This window comes from Asterias rubens, chromosome 8 (genome assembly GCF_902459465.1).
Source record: "Asterias rubens chromosome 8, eAstRub1.3, whole genome shotgun sequence".
In the NCBI taxonomy this organism is placed as follows: domain Eukaryota; kingdom Metazoa; phylum Echinodermata; class Asteroidea; order Forcipulatida; family Asteriidae; genus Asterias; species Asterias rubens.
In genome coordinates, this window is record NC_047069.1 from 17,729,111 (window position 1) to 17,748,567 (window position 19,457).

The 19,457-nt window shown below is 39.6% G+C and overlaps 1 protein-coding gene across 2 annotated transcripts in view; it reads left to right on the top strand.

Moving 5' to 3' along the window:
• LOC117293265 (inositol polyphosphate-4-phosphatase type I A-like) overlaps window positions 1–19,457 on the top strand; it is a 97,492-nt gene that overhangs the window by 8,622 nt on the left and 69,413 nt on the right. For both annotated transcript variants that reach the window (XM_033775491.1, XM_033775492.1), the window contains exons 2-6: window positions 1,076–1,212; window positions 3,448–3,474; window positions 4,124–4,239; window positions 12,081–12,162; window positions 14,959–15,222. In XM_033775491.1, the coding sequence (XP_033631382.1) occupies window positions 15,084–15,222 (139 nt within the window). In that variant the 5' untranslated portion in view covers window positions 1,076–1,212; window positions 3,448–3,474; window positions 4,124–4,239; window positions 12,081–12,162; window positions 14,959–15,083. The remainder of the gene's footprint in view (window positions 1–1,075; window positions 1,213–3,447; window positions 3,475–4,123; window positions 4,240–12,080; window positions 12,163–14,958; window positions 15,223–19,457) is intronic.

Below are 19,457 nucleotides of genomic sequence, written 5' to 3' on the forward strand. Positions count from 1 at the left end.
TTTTGATTTTCAATTATAATTTTATTTGACCACCCTTCCCACAATCTCAACAACAAAACATTAAAATTTTACAATATAAAGTGGAATTCTGAGGGGTCCTTAAACATTAAATTAATAGTATTCTTTATCCATGGTGCAAACTAAGCATCCTATTAAATAATTTATTATTCGTAAACGTGCTATTAATAATAATAATAATAACCAATTCTTATATAGCGCATTTCCCAATAACCGTATCAATGCGCTTTACATTAGTGCCCTTTACATTAGTGTTGTTACTGATGACGAATGTCTTTCAAATATTCCAACTGTCCTATAATAGTTAAGGGGAACTTCTACTCTATTGTTATGTGTTCAAAGATCCCATGAGGAAGTACTTTATTGTACCATGTTTTCATAATATGTTTTATGTCTGTTTACTCTCCACGAAATGTGACTTCATGGGAAAACAAGGAAATCCCTGGCACACTGGGCTGGAAATGTATATTTGTTAGTGTTACACTTTAATGTTTCTTTACCAAAATGTTAATTCAGAGCGACTTGCATTCCTATGTACTTTTACTCAAGAGCTCGTTGCCCATGGCCCAATTCATAAGAGCTGCTTAATGGCTCTATTTGTGCTTAATACTATGCTAGTTTCCATATCATAGGCATTCTAACGTTCCAGTTTTTATGTTCCAGTTTTTATTGTACGAAAATGAATAATGAACATGTGACAATTCAAAATTATTGTGAATGTATAATTTGTATTATTTGGAAAAAATTTCCATCATTAAACGGTTAAAACATTGATGGATTTGGTGAAGATCGAAAAACAAACATGATGAAAAGCTAATTGAACTTTATGATAAGAATCAATGATAATACCATGTATTTGACCTTTATTTATCAATAAACAAAATGGAAACTGTCAGCTTGGTGGTTTTGGAGTACCATTTTAGAGGAAACAATAACTTACTAACTTCACATCACCAGAACCTCTCCACCATCACCATCCATATTTTGGTCCCATATATATGGATACCAGTTAACTTTAAGAAAATGACGTATGTTGTGAACTGTTTCCTCCAATCAGACTGACAAGTCGTCAACAATGCAGTGATTGACAGCTCCGACCTATCACCAACCCTACAGGAGGAAGAGGGAAAATGAACACAATCTCTACAATCAGGAGACTTTGCAAGAAAAGTTAACTCAGATAGAGAGAATAAGGTAAAGAGACCGGAGACTGGGAGAAACTTAGAACGTTGGGTGTGGTGTTGTCGGGAGGGGTCAGGGTGGGTCGTGAGGGGTCAAGCTAGGTCGGGGTATTAAAGGGATTTTGTGATGGATGCTATGGGAGAACTCCTAGACATTGGGGCTCATTCTTTGAGCTTTTAGCAACATTGATTTCACAGAACGATTCTTTTAGCAGATTATTGATATATTGCGGCTATTTCTCTGAGCTTTGAGCATGCGATGATTTCACAGAACGATCGTTTAGGGAGACTTTAAGGCTAATTCTTTGAGCTCTCTGAGCATGCCTTGATTTCACAGTGCTAACGATAAATTTAGCAGACATTGCAGCTTATTTTCTGAGCTCTAAGTATGCGTTGATTTCACAGATGGTGGTTTAGGCCGACTTTGTGGCTAATTCTTTGAGCTCTGAGCATGCCTTGATTTCACAGAACGATAAATTTAGCAGACATTGCAGCTTATTTTCGGAGCTCTGAGCATGCGTTGATTTCACAGAGCGTTGGTTTTAGCAGACATTGCGGCTTATTCTTTGAGCTCCAAGTATGCGTTGATTTCACAGATGATGGTTTAGGCCGACTTCGTGGCTATGTCTTTGAGCTCTGAGAATGCGTTGATTTCACAGAACTGTATTTTAGCATATATTGCGGCTAATTCTCTGAGTTCTAAGTATGCGTTGATTTCACAGAATGATGGTTTAGGCCGACTTCGCGGCTAATTCTTTGAGGTATGAGAATACGTTGATTTCACAGAACGATAGTTTTAGCAGACATTGCTGCTAATTCTCTGAGCTCTGAGCATGCGCTGATTTCACAGAACGATGGTTGTAGCAGATTCTCCAGCTAATTCTCTGAGCTCTGACAATACTGTTCTCTAAGACATAGAAAGACCCAGTCAGCTCAGAGCATAAAGAAAGGACCTCCGGGACATATAGAAAGACCCAGTCAGCTTGGAGTAGAAAGGACTAATAAGACCAAAAGATATTTGACTCGGTTAGCTCGGAGCAGAAAGGACTTTAAAATAAGACCGAGAAAGACCCAGTTGGCTGTAATTTCATATTTGCAATGAGCCGACCAGGTCTTTCTTGGTCTTACAAGTCCTTTCTGTCCTGAGCCAACTGGGTCTTTCTAGGTCTTATAAGACCGTTCTGCTCTGAGCTGACTGTGTCTTTCTAGGTCTTATAAGACCTTTCTGCTCTGAGCTGACTGGGTCTTTCTAGGTCTTATAAGTCCTTTCTGCTCTGAGCTGACTGGGTCTTTCTAGGTCTTATAAGTCCTTTCTGCTCTGAGCTGACTGTGTCTTTCTTGGTCTTATAAGTCCTTTCTGCTCTGAGCTGACTGGGTCTTTCTTGGTCTTACAAGTCCTTTCTGCTCTGAGCTGACTGTGTCTTTCTAGGTCTTAAAAGTCCTTTCTGCTCTGAGCTGACTGGGTCTTTCTAGGTCTTATAAGACCGTTCTGCTCTGAGCTGACTGGGTCTTTCTAGGTCTTATAAGTCCTTTCTGCTCTGAGCCGACTGGGTCTTTCTAGGTCTTATAAGACCGTTCTGCTCTGAGCCGACTGGGTCTTTCTAGGTCTTATAAGACCGTTCTGCTCTGAGCCGACTGGGTCTTTCTAGGTCTTATAAGACCTTTCTGCTCTGAGCTGACTGGGTCTTTCTAGGTTTTTTAAGACCTTTCTGCTCTGAGCTGACTGTGTCTTTCTAGGTCTTAAAAGTCCTCTCTGCTCTGAGTTTGGGTTTTTCTAGATCGTATAAGTCCTTTCTGCTCTGAGCTGACTGTGTCTTTCTAGGTCTTAAAAGTCCTTTCTGCTCTGAGTTTGGGTCTTTCTAGATCGTATATTGTCCTTTCTGCTCTGAGCCGACTGGGTCATTCAACATCTTATTTAAGATCCTTTTTACTCTGAGTTTGGGTCTTCTAGGTCGTATAAGTCTTTTCTGCTCTAAGACAACATGATGCATGCAAAGCAAGGTACCCCTTTAAGTACATCACCTAAACACAATGCCCTCAAAGTTCAGAGTGTGTACTATTACTGTAGTTCTTAACTCAAGCCATGCATCCTGCAGCATCATGTACCTTTTATGTGAAGGAGACCGGTCTCCGGAGGATATATATGTACAAACATCCACACCTTGATAACCACATTCTTTGCAAGTTTCGTCGAGTTCAGCTTCTTCAAAAGGCAAAGTTCTAAATTCAAATCTTCTTATTTTTGCAGGAACTGAGGAAGAGCTGCTTAGCACAGGTAAGATTTGTTAAAACAACTCTTTTTGAGTAATGCATGAATTTTTTCAGATTATTAAATTTGTAAATCTTGTTCTGATGAAAAAAGCAAAGAGTGTCTTTTGATATGTTTGGTCTTGAGAAACGCAACATTGTTTCAACGTGATTTATGTGAATTATGTTTATTGTTTATTTTATATACTTTTAATAGAACTTAAAATCTGAGTGACTCAAAATTAGTGATTTAAAAAGTAAGTCTTAAAAATGTTTACAGACCAATTTTTGCCAAAATCCTTTTTTTTGTTTTACTGTCTCTGGACAAATTTTGACAAATAGTTAATGCTGTTTGAAACATTGCAACTGGCAATGTACAAAATACATATAATATCTTATGTCAAATTAAATGTTTAATTAACTACTTATGTTTTAATTAACTAAAAAATAGCTATTTAAAAGTTGTTTGGAAATGTTGTGGTTAAAAAAATCGGGCCTGGCATCTGAAGCTGTTCAAATCTTTTGCGAGATGCAGAGTTACCCTATATGACGGTTCACTTGTGAAAAAAACATCAACACGCCTAAAAAAGAAATGAACTTGGCACCAATACTTTGATAAAAAAAATATGTGTGCTATATTCGTGAAAATGTTTTGACATGACTTATTCTCTTGACAGTGCCTTGCGGAGTCCTTGGGTATATTGCGGGATGCCAAGAGCCTCATCGAAAGGGATACTCCACCCCTCACTACGAGATAAAACCATTTCATTCTTCAAGTTTGACAGCTTCCGTGGTAAGTGAGTCGAAGAAGTAGGTCAAAGTGAAAGAGACCGGTTTTCTTCGTCTTTTTAATCTGCGTTTCATCAGATAACTTTGATGACATGCAGGGTAGAACGAGGCGTCAAAGCACATTGATGCAATATGTTTAATCACTCGACCCGAGGTAAATCTGGGGAATCTTGAGGTGTGGTGTCGGACGGTTTAGAGTATCCAGCCACCCTCATCCCTCAAAATTAAGAAGCGCTCTCCAGAGTCAAAAGTTCAATTGAATTACGCCTTAACCCAATTGGCAACAGTTGTGGTCGAACTAATCGTTCTATATATTGACAGATCGTTTAATGAGGCACGGGTTGGGAGTGTTGGATTGGCGCCTCATTAATTTTACAATTGATTGATTGCTAAAAGGGTCCTAATTGCAAAAACTTCTTCAAATTTGCAGAAGGATGTCAAGTTGTAAATGCATCTGTGGGGCATCACATTTCTAACAGATCAACTTCAAAACTAATGACAACAATATTTAAAAACATGGATGACTTGAATTTAATTTTCAATCATCCCGAACAAGGTTTCATCTCGAAGATGGTCCGTTTATAAGAAAATGATAACTGAATTGACGGAACTCAAACCTTCCCATAAATATTATTTTTTTTACTTTTCAGTGTCTGCAAAACGGAAAGATACCTTCCATAAACCTGAAATTTACTCATCCCTTATTTAAATCATTTTTGATGCGGTCTTTTAAATGAGCTTCACATTTCACAGGTTCCGAGGCATTAAGGTATCTTTGGTTTGCGTTAACACCTTGTGTGTATCTTCTTGCAAGGTAGATTTTTGTTCTTTAGGTAATTGTCTTGCTTTATCATCTTCTTCCCCGGTGCAGATTTAAGGAATTCGGGAGACTTCTCATTAATGTACAGTTTGTGGTTTTGATAACCAAACCCTGTAACAACCATAGTGGTTGTCAATTTTGAGGTCAACCACTTTGATGAGACTCAGGCGTTGTTCCTGTTACTGCCAGCCAAGAGACCGGTTTCATTAATACTCTACCTACGGATGGCTAAAAAAAAAAGAGATCGGTCGTTCAATTGTGCTGCTCTGGGGCTGCCCGGTGGAACGTTGTAGGCGAGCAGCCAGGTGTAACACAAACCACATGGTATCCAAGAAAAACAGTTGGTGCATGGAACACAAACCACATGAACGTCACTAGGGTAGGTTGAGTCTGATCAAATTAATGTTGCATCGGAAATGAACCGCTAGCCCCCCCTCTTGAGAGAAAACATGAATCATATAGCTGCTGCCCCCCCCCCACCCCCTTGCGAAAAAAAATCCCCCCTTGTGTGAAATGGACTAATCTGTATCACAACGTGCAGAATGCGTTCCTCTGGGGCCAGTCACTCCGCCCTCATTTGAGATTATCAATAATGTCACGTTAGCAGAACATTAATAATGTGGAACCCTAAGCTTTTTTTGTGACGCACTTACCTATTTATATATCTGTGGCCTGGTCTATATGGCTGGAAGTAATTGGTTTTGATCATTTAAAGGCACTGGACACTTATTGGTAATTACTGAAAATAATTGTGAGCATAAAAAACTTACTTGGTATCGAGTAATGGAGAGGTGTTTGAAGAAGAAAACATTGTGAGAAATGGCTCCCTCTGAAGTAGTGTAGTTTTTGAGAGAGAAGTAATTTCTCACTAAAATATTTGAATTGAATTTGAGACCTCAGCATTTTTTTGTATTTATTTATTTATCTTGGTGTAGGGAGGGGGGGCGGGGAGGTGACCTTTATCAGATTATGGTGTCTGATTTTCTTTGTAAGGATTACGATTCAGCGTTTTTTGATGCTGCCGTCTCTCATGCACTAACTCAACTTCCCATCTAGAGGTCAAAGTGTCAACAACGACACACACCATGTTCAATGACCTTGCTCGTGTCCTCAACAGTTCAAGTGGAGGTTGTCATGTGTAGTAGATCATTTTTAATTATGACGTGGCTCATAACCACCCAGTATCTTTGTATGACAGGTTAAGAGGTGTTTCGCTAAGCTCATTTCCGGCCTCCTCTACATAACTGCCTTGTCCAATTACCAACGCTAATTCTCTCTGGATTAGCAAGAACACTGGTGCTCAGGCTTACGCCTGCTGGTTCCTTCATCCTGCGATCATGATGGCGTCAGACTTCTCTACACGCACTATGCGTGTCTATCGCTACCGATATCATATAAAGTGAGCAACAGGGCCCAATTTCATAAAGCCTTAAAGCAAAAATCTTGCTTAGCATAAACAACTTTTGCTAAGAAAGTATAGGTTACCAGCCAGAATACCATACAGTTACCATTGCTGTGACTGGTACCCAGGTAATTTCTTGCTAAGCCAAAAAATGCACTAAGCAACATTGTCTCCTTACTAGCTTAATGACACTCGGCCCAGGTAGCTGAAAGCCTTCCTGAGTGGATTAGCGCATTGCTGTGCTCCAATCACCTGAACAGGGTGGGTGTTTGAGTCGACAGGGGGATTGGGCGTGGTCTCTGTGTTGCAGGTGCCCGGCTTGGTGGGTTATTTTAATCATCAGGAGAAGTGTAGCATCATTGTTTTAAGTAATTCGGGTTTGTAGGCGTTTGGTGACGGTTGAATTTGATGGTTTGCTGGTGGCGTGATTTGACTTGTAAGGGAAACTTGTGACTAATGCTGTCGTCTGGAAACACTTTATTTGGATATTTTTCTTCATTTGTTTTCATCTCGCCTTCAGAAAGAACCTTTGCTTTTAAGAATAGTATTATCCAAAATTTAATAGCGCCTTTTCTTGAAAACAAATACCAGGTCCAGCCCGCAGCCCTGGAACAAAAGTTCCTTGCAAAAGCGAAGGGCCCTTTATTGACCTCTTGCACAACACGCATGTTGGGTAAATTTTCACTTCCAAAACAGCAGACAGAAAAGACACTGCATTTCATGCAGGGCTCAATACTCATTTTTAAAATATTTTCCATTTAAAGAGAAGTTTTTTTTTTGTTTTGTTTTTCAATAGTTCCATTGTAAAGAAATACTCAAACCAGGAAACTAAACTATACCAAATATCACATGCCATCTTTTTATCTGATTATTCTACCTTAACCTACTTCTCTTATCTTTGGGAAATCCTCTAGTTTTAGTCTACTCTTTCTGGGCAGAGGTTTAGACGGGATCTATAAATAAACTCAATGTTCGGTGTCAGAACATCACATTCATGTCTGATCTAAATCTGAATCACCCAAGGTTGGTTGTGACTCGTCAAAGGAGCCCAAGAGGGCGCCTAATTAGCCCAAGAAGGTTCCTTAACAATCCCAGAAAGGCGCACGAACAGGGTGAATGTAGTCACGGGCTTAAACCTGAGCCGAACATCGGTGCAGGGCATCAGGGCTGCCCTTGGTGATAATTAATAGACTTCCTGATAGGTCCACCCCATTAACACATCACAATCCTTGACCTATGGGGATCTCTGCGCCTTCCTAGAATGTTGCGGCAGCCTGAACGGGTTTTTTTTTTCTTGGGGCCAGTGGTGTGCAGCTGGTTGTTGTCTGTTCAGTCATAACTTTGGTGCAGAGTGCAGTGCTAGTGTGTATAAGTCTCTTATACGATCAGGAGTGGCGTGCTTGACTGTCCCGAAGAAGAAATTCCGGAGAGCGGTGCCGGATAGAAGTTCAGCTGTTTTAGGGGGTAGGCTTTTAGGTAAGGAAGGCATGCCTGTTAGCTCAGGACTCCTTGTATGGGATAGCTTAAAGTCACCTGGAAATAGAATTTTTTTGTTTTTCAAACATAAGAGTATAAAATTATGTTTAGTAACGATAAAAACATTTTTTTTGTAATTTTTTGAAATGATTTATATAAAAAAAATAGATAAAGTTGTTTGGGGTTTGACTCCGCCTACCCCTTTTGTGACGTCAATCGAGGCAGACTTTGCCTTGATGGATGCGTAGAGTAAACAAACATGGGAAGTACATGCAAGTCCAAGTGGTGAGTTTGTACGTTTCGAAAAAAGTTTTTTTCTTGCTTTTTTTCCGGCAATGCCGACCAAGTGTATTGCTGCTGGATGCAGCAAAACAACTAAAGATGGGGTCAGTCTGCATGGTTGGTCAGACTCACAAGAGCAATAGTGCCTAGTGGTACGGTCCGACGTCTTTTTCAGCATTTTCTCTTCAAATATCGCCCCTCGAGTGACGTCACGAACACACCCTCTCAGGTCAGGACCTACTCTTAATTTGTAAATAAGATAAGAACTAATTTTTTTGAACATTCGCTAACTGTTTATTCACATTCCACTTATCAAAACACATATATTAGTGACTAAAGCTTTATTTTGACAAAATACCACTTCCAGGTGACTTGAAGTTTTTTGTAGGACAAAGTAGTTATAGGAAATCAAAAGGAGGGGAAAAATGTTCTTAGGACTAGAGATCTTTAGAGGTGGTTTGGAGAGGGGCAAGTCAGCCATTTTCTATCTTAATCTTTCATTTGATGTTTCACTGGTGTAAGTTCACTAGACACTATTAACGGCCTTGTTCGAATTGGCGGATCAGCTACAGCTTGATCATCGATTCATCAAGCATTTTTATATGATAATCTTATCGGCACCCTTAGCAACAGCTAAATATGCCAATTTCGGTTATGGCCTTATTTTACAGGAAGAAAAACAAAATGTTATGCTTCACCTGTAATGTGCTAGCTGCTCTAGGTCATTCCACCAATCACTTCCGTACATAGATCTTGCCCAAAATTTCTCCAGCATTGTTCTGGTAGAGCTTTTCTCAAAGGATGATTTACACTTCTTGTTTTTTAAATGCATGTTGTTTTTCAAATCTGTAAACTATGTTAACATTGTCCTAATGTTTTCCTAACGATTATCAACCATATTCTGCGAAATATCTAAAATTGATCTCCTAGTTGTCTTAAAGTCACCTGGAAATATAATTTTTTTTTTTCAAACATTAGAGTGTATGTTTATGAACAATAAAACAATTTTTTAATTGTTTGTAACGATGTATGTTTTAAAAAAATGGATAAAATTGTTTGAGGGGGTGACTCCGCGTATCCCTTTTGTGACGTCAATCGAGGCAGACTTTGCCTCGATCGAACATCAAACACACGTACGTGCAAGTACATAAAAGTCCTAGTCGTGAGTTTGTACGTTTCGAAATAAGTTTTTTTCTAGCATGTTCCGGCGATGTTGACCAGGTGTATTGCTGCTGGATGCAGCAAAACAACTAGAGATGGGGTCAGGTCGCGAAGTGGTCCGGTCCGACGTATTTTCCAGCGCTGTGCAGCACTACATTTCGAGCCGTCGTGCTTAGAGAATCCAGAATAAACATCACATTTTGACATGAAAAGAAAAGTTTTTTTCTAAAACATGACGCCATCCCAACAATTTTTCTACCTAGTGGGAAGTCGAAGAAGGTACCTGAAAGAAGTGACAAGCCTAAGGGAGCATTTGCCCAACGTGAAAAATCGGGTACTGTTTCAACTTTGAGGGCATGTTTTTAGCTTGCACCAAGTATCACTATCTTGTGTTGGCACTGCATGCGATTAACCATGCTGGGTAATCCGAGTGGACCGTCCGCACAGCAGCCACACAATGTGTGCAGTCTGCTCCGTGACCGTAGTTCTGTACGTAGGCATCATACCGATCAGGTATCCAGACGTAGTGTACGGGGCCAGACTACTCATTTTCTCTTCAAATATCGCGCCTCGATTGATGTCACGAACAGCGCCCTCTCAAGTCGGGTTTACTTTTAAATTTGTAAATAAAAAAGGGAAACTAATTTTTGAGAACCTTAGTTAACTGTTTATTCATATTCCACTTATCAAAACACATTATTTTAGTGACAAAAGCTTTATTTCGACAAAATACCACTTCCAAGTGACTTTAAGTTTCAGCAGATATTACAGCTCCCTGAGGTACTGAAAGTTGACAAACTAGTTCCAGAGGCGATAGTTTGTCAACTTTTTATCGAGGGGAGCTAATATCAACTGTCCACCCAAAATAAGATCATGTTATAGTTGAGTAATTGTACATACTTCCCTAGTTCACATCATTGACGCTGATTTACATTTATGTGTGCTGCCGTCTTTTCCTGTGTATGAAGTCCTGGGGATGTTTGCGGGTGTGTACTTCATACATCTCCGCAATAATTACACAATTCCTTCTTGAAGTGCGTGGATAGGGTATTTCAGTCCCTACCTTACTGCGGGGGTTTTCCCTATAGGGGTTTTCCTCCCCCGTCTAGAACTTAAATTTCTTCATTGTCTTCTTTACAAGAAATTTGTGTGGTGTTTCCATCAGGATGCTTTGCCGACTCCACAAATCGGATTCAGATTTTCACGGCGGAATAGGATATTTTTAAATTAAAAGTCTTTGACAAATTAGGAACCTGCTTAGATGTGTGTAGGAGTTTGGCTAAAACAACCGGACTTTGTCTTGCGTCAATTGATTATTTCAAGCCGTGCAGTAGCAAGACTATTTCCCCCAACCCACAATCTATATTTGAAACGGTAAGTTGTCACCCTGATACAACCTTGACGTTGTGGATTACATGGTTGACTGTACTGCATAATGGACACGTTCCCATAACACACTCACACCACCTACCTGTTACGTCATATGTGTGTGTTTTCATTTTGGTCGCTAAGCAACCATTATAAGCAAAACAGTCTAGTCTAGGAGTACTGTTAACAGCCCCCAAAACCACAAAGACTTTTTTTGGACAATTTATAATCTAAAACTTCCTGTGAAGCAAAAGTAAATTCCTAACCACAAGTAAACTCGTCCGCAGGTAAAACGTTGTGTATTTATAAACCGAACGGAGAAAACAAATCTGTTGTTAAATTGTTTGGATTAATTTTCCTGTGAATCATCAGAAGTTGTTTTATCTAAGCTCCCAAGATCAAGCCCACGATGACCAAAAAGCACCCCAGGAGTTCTGATCCAAAGTTCTCCATCAATGATTCAGGGTTCTTTCCTAGGAATTGTGGAGGGAAAAATCAGATTTTGCTTTGGGAGTCCATGGGGGTGCCTGCTGGCTACTGCTCATGGTCAATCATTATTGCCCTCCACTGGAGGGCTACATGCCAGGTGGCCAGAAGGACACTTTTAAGTGACTTCTTAAAAGCTATATGTATGTGCTGTAGTGCTATTTCTTGTACATTGCTTTGCAAGCTTTTGGTTGCAAGGAGCTCATAACTATTCCAATCTCGGCAGCACTTACACCACCAATCATACGGAGTACTTCATCACCTGTCAGTCTGAAGTATTTTCAAAAAGTTTTATGTTGTGGTTATTGTATTTTTTTTTAATCAGTCACCAAGCATTGAATGTACAGCACTAAATTTTTCTTTTGTGGAAGAGATCAATTGTGGAAGCCATACCTCTTGGTGGTTCTTATTTAAAGACACAGGACACTATTGGTAGTTGTCAAAGACCAGTCTTCTCACTTGGTGTATCTCAACATATGCATAAAATAACAAACCTGTGAAAATTTGAGTTCAATCGGTCATCGAATTTGCAAAATAATAATGAAAGAAAAAACACCCTTGTCACACAAAGTTGTGTGCTTTTAGATGGTTGATTTCAAGACCTCAAATTCTAAATCTGAGGTCTCGAAATCAAATTCGTGGAAAATTTCTTCTTTCTCGACAACTATGTCACTTCAGAGGGAGCCGTTTCTCACAATGTTTTATACTGTCAACCTCTCCCCGTTACTCGTCACCAAGTAAGGTTTTATGCTAATAATTATTTTGAGTAATTACCAATAGTGTCCACTGCCTTTAAACCTTTTGTATGCACAAACTAACAGCTTTTTGCAATTGTTTCTTCTCATTTCAGGATTTTTCTGACTGGTTTGTAATTGTTGAAAAAAACAAAGTGTTGTGAACGCCGAAGCTGTCACGTCTTTACCGAAACACAGGTACTTATTATTTCTCAATAACTTACTTTTAGGGCCAGTTTTATAGAGCTGCATAACAGTAAGCAAATATTCATGCTTACTGTAGCAGGAAAATTTGCTTAAGTGCGAGCATATTTCAAAGGTTAGCAAGAAAAATAGATGTGCATTGTTACGGCTTTCATTTGCGTACAGTAAGCTCTGGAAGGTTAGCCAACATTTTTCTGCACTTACTGTAAGCAGCTCTATGATTTGGAAATCACACAGTAATTAGCACAAAATTTACCGCTAAGCAGCTTTATGCCATTGGGCCCTGCTAAAGTTAAGTAAAAATAATTTTAAAAATTACCACTTTTTTTCTTTCAAATTTTTTTTCCTAAACTGAACAACCTAAAGAAACAGTTGCACACCTAGTCTGGTTTCCAAAATAATCTCATAAAGGATTGAAGTGGGCTCACTAAAGGAACCTCACTTTTCCTTGATGGAGGCAGTAACCTAGATACCCAGCAGGAGGAGGAAGTGTGTTCTGGCTATGACCAGACGTAGATCTTTTTATTGATCGGACATTATAAGCAAATGTTGGAGGGGGGTCTTTACGGTGGTACTACAGAGCCACTTCTCTTTCCTGCTCTATGATGTTCTTTGCAGGTTAAAGGGAAGGTACACATTTGGTAATTACTCAAAACAAATGTTAACTTAAAAACTGACTCGGTAACGAGCATTGGAGAGCTGTTGATAGTATAAAACATTGTGGGAAACGACTCCCTCTGAAGTTACGTAGTTTTTTAGAAAGAGGTCATTTCTCACTAAAATAATAAAAGACTTCTAGCTAGAAGTCTTTTATTCTTAGCTGAAAGCACACAAATTCGTCCAACAAGGGTGTTTTTTCTTTTATCATTTTCTCGCAACTTCGATGACCAATTGAGTCCAAATTTTCACAGGCTTGTTATTTTATGGTTATGATGGGATACACCAAGTGAGGACACTGGTCTTTGACAATTACCAAACGTGTACCTTCCCTTTAACTACTTTGACCGATGGAGTACCATTATTTACTAAGCAGTGGCGGTTTATAGATTTTCAATTTACCCTGAAGCAGTGTTCTCCTAAGCAAAATCTAGCATATCAAGAAATGCATGCGGATACATGCAAAGTAGGACCACTACGTACAAAAACAAATAGAATACCATTATCATTAGTTTATATTTTATTTGCATACTTACATATTTTGGGCCTTATTCTTCTTGTTTTTCTTGTTTTTCTTCTTCACCCCAAATAAATATACAAATAAAATATAAACTAATATTCACAATCTGTTCATGTTGAATATTGTTTTGACTGGTAGTAAGCATAATTTTGTTGGGACGTCCTACCTTTTGTGCTGAGTGATTTAAAGCAGCTCTATGAAATTGTGGCCAGGTTTCTGTAGGTTTGACCTCTGGGGGGGAGTCATACGCAACTTGATATCTGCACAGGATAAGTGTTTTCCATGAGATGGTAGTGCTCCCAAATGGAGCATGTAATTTGACATCCAGGTCATATGCAAATGATTTGAAAGGTCATATTCACTGAGTGAAAGCCGTTTCCCCCATACCGGCAGAATTTGATTTCAGTGCAGTCGTAATCAGAAATTAGGGAAGGTCAACGTCCATGTTGCTCCTGGTTTTTACCTGGAGTTCTTTTCTTTCGCCCGAACCTACCTGTCATTTGTATTACTAACTATCGGGACAGTATAACATTAAACCTGAACACCTGGTCTAGCTGGCTTGGACGGAATTGGTACGGGGGTATCTGGGTTAGTATAGCATGCATTGTCAGTTTCGGCTTTGCCGAACTGAGTCTGTTCAAGAACTTATCTGTATCTTATCAAGTCACAACAAAATTGCACCAATCAAAACTTTGGATTGAATCAGTCCCCACCCTGATTGGTCCCTATCCTTACCAGTGTCCACCCTCACCGGTTCCCGTCCTCATCAGTTCCCACCTTCATCACTTCTTTGGTTCCCATCCTCATCTTGACCGGGACCATTTTTGTCTGTACAGGCAGTAGTGAATCCAACATAAGGTAGATACGTCCCAGCATTTTTTTCGTGAGTATATGAGATTTCAGTAAAGAAGTTCATTTTAACAATTCCAGTTTATGGTTGAACAATGGAGCACAGTGCACACACTACTCATAAATTTGTCGGTGATGTTTCACCACTAGTACTACACTAGTGGCTTCATTAGACTGGCAACTCATCACAGCTGGTTTTCTCTTTTCATAGTTATCAAAGACAACTATAGAGGCGTGATGAGCTGGTTGTGGGTATTTTGTGCTCCATTTTTAAAGGCAGTAGACACTTTTGGTAATTACTCAAAATAATTATTAGCATAAAACCTGATTTGGTAACGAGTAATGGGGAGCTGTTGATAGTATAAAACACTGTGAGAAATGGCTCCCTCTGAAATAACATAAATTTCAAGAAAGAATTAATTTTCTACGAATTTGATTTCGAGACCTCGGATTTAGAATTTGAGGTCTCGAAATCAAGCATCTGAAATCACACAACCTTGTGTGACAAGGGTATTTTTCCTTTCACTATTATCTCGCAACTTCGGCGACCGATTGAGCTCAAATTTTTACAGGTTTTTCTGTATACATGTATGTTGAGATACACCAAGTGAGAAGAGTAGTCTTTGACAATTACCAATAGTGTCCCCTGTCTTTAATCCATACATTTGAACTGTTAAAATAAACATCTTTACTGAAGTTCGAATGGAGTTCCTTATGAATCCAATTAAGGTATTGCAAATTGTCAATTTTATTTTGCAATCCAGGAATAATGGTGTAGCGTCCTGCACTCTGTACCGTTGACTATCCCCAAATCGACTTCAAGACGACGGCCCTTTGTGAGGAGCAGCGAATCGCTGCCCCGTCGCAGCATGCTCTGTTCTATAGCAGTATGTTGAAGAGCAGCAGAGGGATGCACTGGAATTGGAGGGAGTTGATGACTATCGCCAACCAGCCCACCAAGAATTTCACCAAGGAGGGACCCCTCTATATGAAGGTCACATCCTCGGGGTGGAGGAAGAAAGGAGAATGTAAGTGGAACTTGATTATCGATCTTATTATTTGTTTTTACCCTTACCCTTGTGCATTGAAACGCTGTACGTTTGGTACCCGAGTTTTGGGTGGAATTCGAACCCAAGACTTTTGCATTGCTAGACGTTAAACCATTGTATGTATTTAAGAGAGATTGGCTATTGCTAGCTTGGGGTTTGTATCCCCCTGTGGGAGTTTGTCGAGTTCCCTTGTATGCTGGGAAGGTCATCTTAACAACCCATGAATGAGAAATTATTAAGGATGTCTGCTGCCAACTAGTGTCCCAATATCTCCCATTATTCCGATATAAAAAAATAAAAAATAAATAATGGCTTATTATATCGCGCTCAGGTGCGTCACGCAGTGACGCTCATGGCGCTTCAACATTATTACCCCTGGTCAATGGGCCTTAAATCATTCCTTTTCTCAGCTCCCTGGGGAGTATACAGCCTTGTGCGACAAATGCGCTACTCGGCTAAATCAATCACAAGAACCATCTCTGCCCTCACAGGTACCCATTTTTACCCCTGGGTGGAGAGAAGCAATTATAGTGAAGTGTCTTGCTCAGGGACACAAGTGTCACGACCTGGATTCGAACCCACACTCTGCTGAACAGCATCACCAGAGCTTGAATTCGGTGCTCTTATCCGCTCAGCCACGACACCCCAAAAAATACCAGTGGGTTTATAATGGTTTACGGCAGAAGTTCGGCTCAACCTCAGAAAAGGTTGTTGTCAACACGACATTCACAAATGATTTGGTTGAACATTACCATGTTGTATTACCCCAGCCGTTTAAGCAACGGGTTGTCTGTCAAACATTGTTACATTGCGATTGATGGTGTGAATCACATATGAAGCCCCCAAGTGAGTTTCAGTATCTCCTCCAATAGGAGTGATTGCAGTTCAGGATGTGCATCCCCTTATCAGCTTGGGCCCAACCTCCTTCCCAGTGGTGTACAATCTCGTCGCGCCATTTTATTTTATTTCCACGAAAGCCTTGCTCGATCGTTACCCCAGGAAGGGTGATATAAGTGATTTTTAAATTAGTTCATTGTACACAGGCTGGATGTGCAGCTGCTTAGGGGATGTAGAAAATTTGGTGATCAGTGTTGGGATAAAATAAAAAAAAGCAAATACAAACATCTTTAATACATGTATGCACCCGTTTTGGCATATTAAAAGAACTTTTTGAAAACTCACTGTGTTTCAAACTGTTCGCGTATATGATAGCCTATCAAAGACAGGGACTGGAGTTTCCCGTAGACGTAAGCATAGTTAGCGGGCGATACGGCGTGCTGCCCATGGTAGCGAGGCTGGCTTTGGCCACCCACCAACTACCCACCATCTTTGTCTTGTTCCTTGTACCCAGTAGCACACATGAATATTAAAGGCAGTGGACACTATTGGTAATTACTCAAAATAATTATTAGTATAAAACCTTACTTGGTGACGAGTAATGGGGAGAGGTTGATGGTAAAAAAAATTGTGAGAAACGGCTCTCTCTGAAGTGCCATAGTTTTCGAGAAAGAAGTAATTTTCCACGAACTTGATTTCGAGACCTCAGATTTAGAACTTGAGGTCTCGAAATCAACCAACTAAACGCACACAACTTGGTGTGACAAGGGTGTTTTTTTCTTTCATTATTATCTCGCAAATTCGGTGACCGATTGAGCTCAAATTTTCACAGGTTTGTTATTTTATGCATAATGTTGAGATACACCAAGTGAGAAGACTGGTCTTTGACAATTATAAATAGTGTCCACTGCCTTTAAACTGATTCCACTAATACTGAAATAGGAACAAACTCTTTTTTTTTTACCATCAAGCCCCATTTGGGTTACATTGGTTGAAGTAGAGGAAAATTAAACAGCTGCACAACTTTTTTTCCTACTGCCAAAATGTCACATGGTTTGCTAGAACAATAAATAAGCAATAAATATCTTTAATAAATAAACTTTACAGTCAGTTTCTCCTTGTGGTTTATTATCTGATATCTATTGTAATGATAATACTCATGACATTTCTGATATTGACCCCTGTGTCAAAAGAAATTCCCCCCCCCCCCACGTAGTTTAAACAGCTTTGTGTTTTATATAGAAAATTGTTTTTACCAGTTTAAGTAAGAAAAGTACTTGGTGCATTTTAGGTTCATCTGTACACTGTTTGCAAACTAAACATAGTATTGTTCACTACCTATGTTCTTAACTCTTTAATGGAGGTCAATATTGTCCCAAGTTTCACAGAAAATGAAAGCACTGTATACTCTGTCAATAAATCACTCACTGCATGCAAATTACATGGTTGGGATTCGAGCCCACGACTTGTGCATAGAACTAGAGCAGATACCTCCAATCATGATTTCTTTAAAATAAAAGTGAACAACTTGCATTTCTTTGAAATTTACATCACCAAGATTGCCCTGCTTACCGTGCTTGTTCCTGCTGAGAATCATCTGGGTTAACATAAAGAGGGTGTCTCCCTCTAAAGGATGTTTCATTTACTCCCTTAATCTTGTGAGATAGAAGAGGGAGGAATGGGGCAGATGTTCACTAAGCACATACAAGTGTGGGTTACCGGGGCAACAGCCAGACACGCTGGACCCTCAATTCTAAACTCCATGCCGGGAACGTTTCCCTTGATTTCATGGCACTGGATTCGGATGCTTACATGGTAAAAATTCCAGTAGAAACATTAGGACTAAAACAAAAAACTTGTTAAAATCACATTCTCTGAAAAGGGGGGGGGGGATTACACATCACCCTTTTGATGGTATATTTAAAAGTGGCTTACAAATGCTTTTGCAAACTCCTAAGAGCATACTGATCGAATCGTCGAGTTGAAACCGACGGTTTTTTTCAGAACCACCCCAACTCATTAGAGATAGTCTCTACATGGTGTTACCGCAAACCTTTCTATAAACTCCTATTTGTTTTTAGATCTTCTGTTGACTTCCAATTGTTTTCATAATAATATAAAGTATTTGTAAAGCACCAAAATCCACCAAATTAAGGTGCTCAATGCACACAAGAAAGAAGACAGTCTGCACCCTCACTTGTAGCACCCATTTTGCCTTGTCTCTTTAGCCATTCACTGTAGGCCTATCTGTTCTTGAGACCAATACTATGAGATATTCCCATAGCTTTTCCCTCCGTACTGACTGCACTCTGGAACACCCTACCAGTATCTTGTTTTGCACCATCTTGCAATATTTTCCAGCTCAAAAGGAATGTGAACAAATACCTTTTTTTTAAATGTTTGTTTGTATGCAAGTTCGCCCCTACATGAAACAAGGATAAACGCCACTCTTCGTAAGGGGTTAAAATCTCTTTAAACTTTCCGTCTTTTTCATGTAGCCTTCATATTAGAGTGGCCCTTTGGCATTGTGAAGACCAACTTTTCGTAGCAAGTTAACAAGTACAGAAATGCCATGATTTGTCAAAATCTCTAGTCTTTCAATTCCTAGTGAATGAACACATCTGCAAATCCTTGAGGAGCTTTCCTCTCAAGAAACAATCGCACACCTGCGCTAGTAAAGACTAACTTTATTCCTGTTTTGACTCTTGACAATACATGCCTTCCATGCCAGGTACACATGCTGTCTTGACATTAGCCAGTGTTTACCTCACACATCGCTTGGCCAACGTCCAAGTACCTACCTTTCGTTTCTGGCGGAAATTCACAACAAGTGCCCTTAATGGACGCTTCCTCTTTGACTCTCCCGACCAATGATCGTGCCATAGGAGCTCACCTGACCTCGTTTTAAAACAAGAATTGTCCTCCCGTCTTCGGTGACATTTAGTTGTTTTGAATAAAGTCTGGCTGAGTAGAAAACACTTTCCTGGTTGGTAAAAGTTTGAGAAGATATTAGACTTTCTTACTTGTAAGGAAAACAGTCATTGTAGTTGTTGGGGTTTTATAATAAATATAAACAGTGCAGGCCTAAATTTTGAGAGGAAAATCCGCAAGACTGTGTAGGGCTTGTACATGAAGCTCCGAGAAATGCACTGAACTGTTTTTATTTGTATTAATTAGTTTTGGTTTTTTACCCATACACCGATGTGTGTTAGCACTGCATACTCAGTACTTTCCCCAAGTCCTGTGAAAAAAATATCACAGGCATGTTTTTTTATCAATAATTAAGCACTATGACAAGTAAGAGAAGATTTGTCTCATTTATCTCTTTGGGTATCAAGTATACTTCATTACTCAACAGAATTGAAAGATGTCTCAGG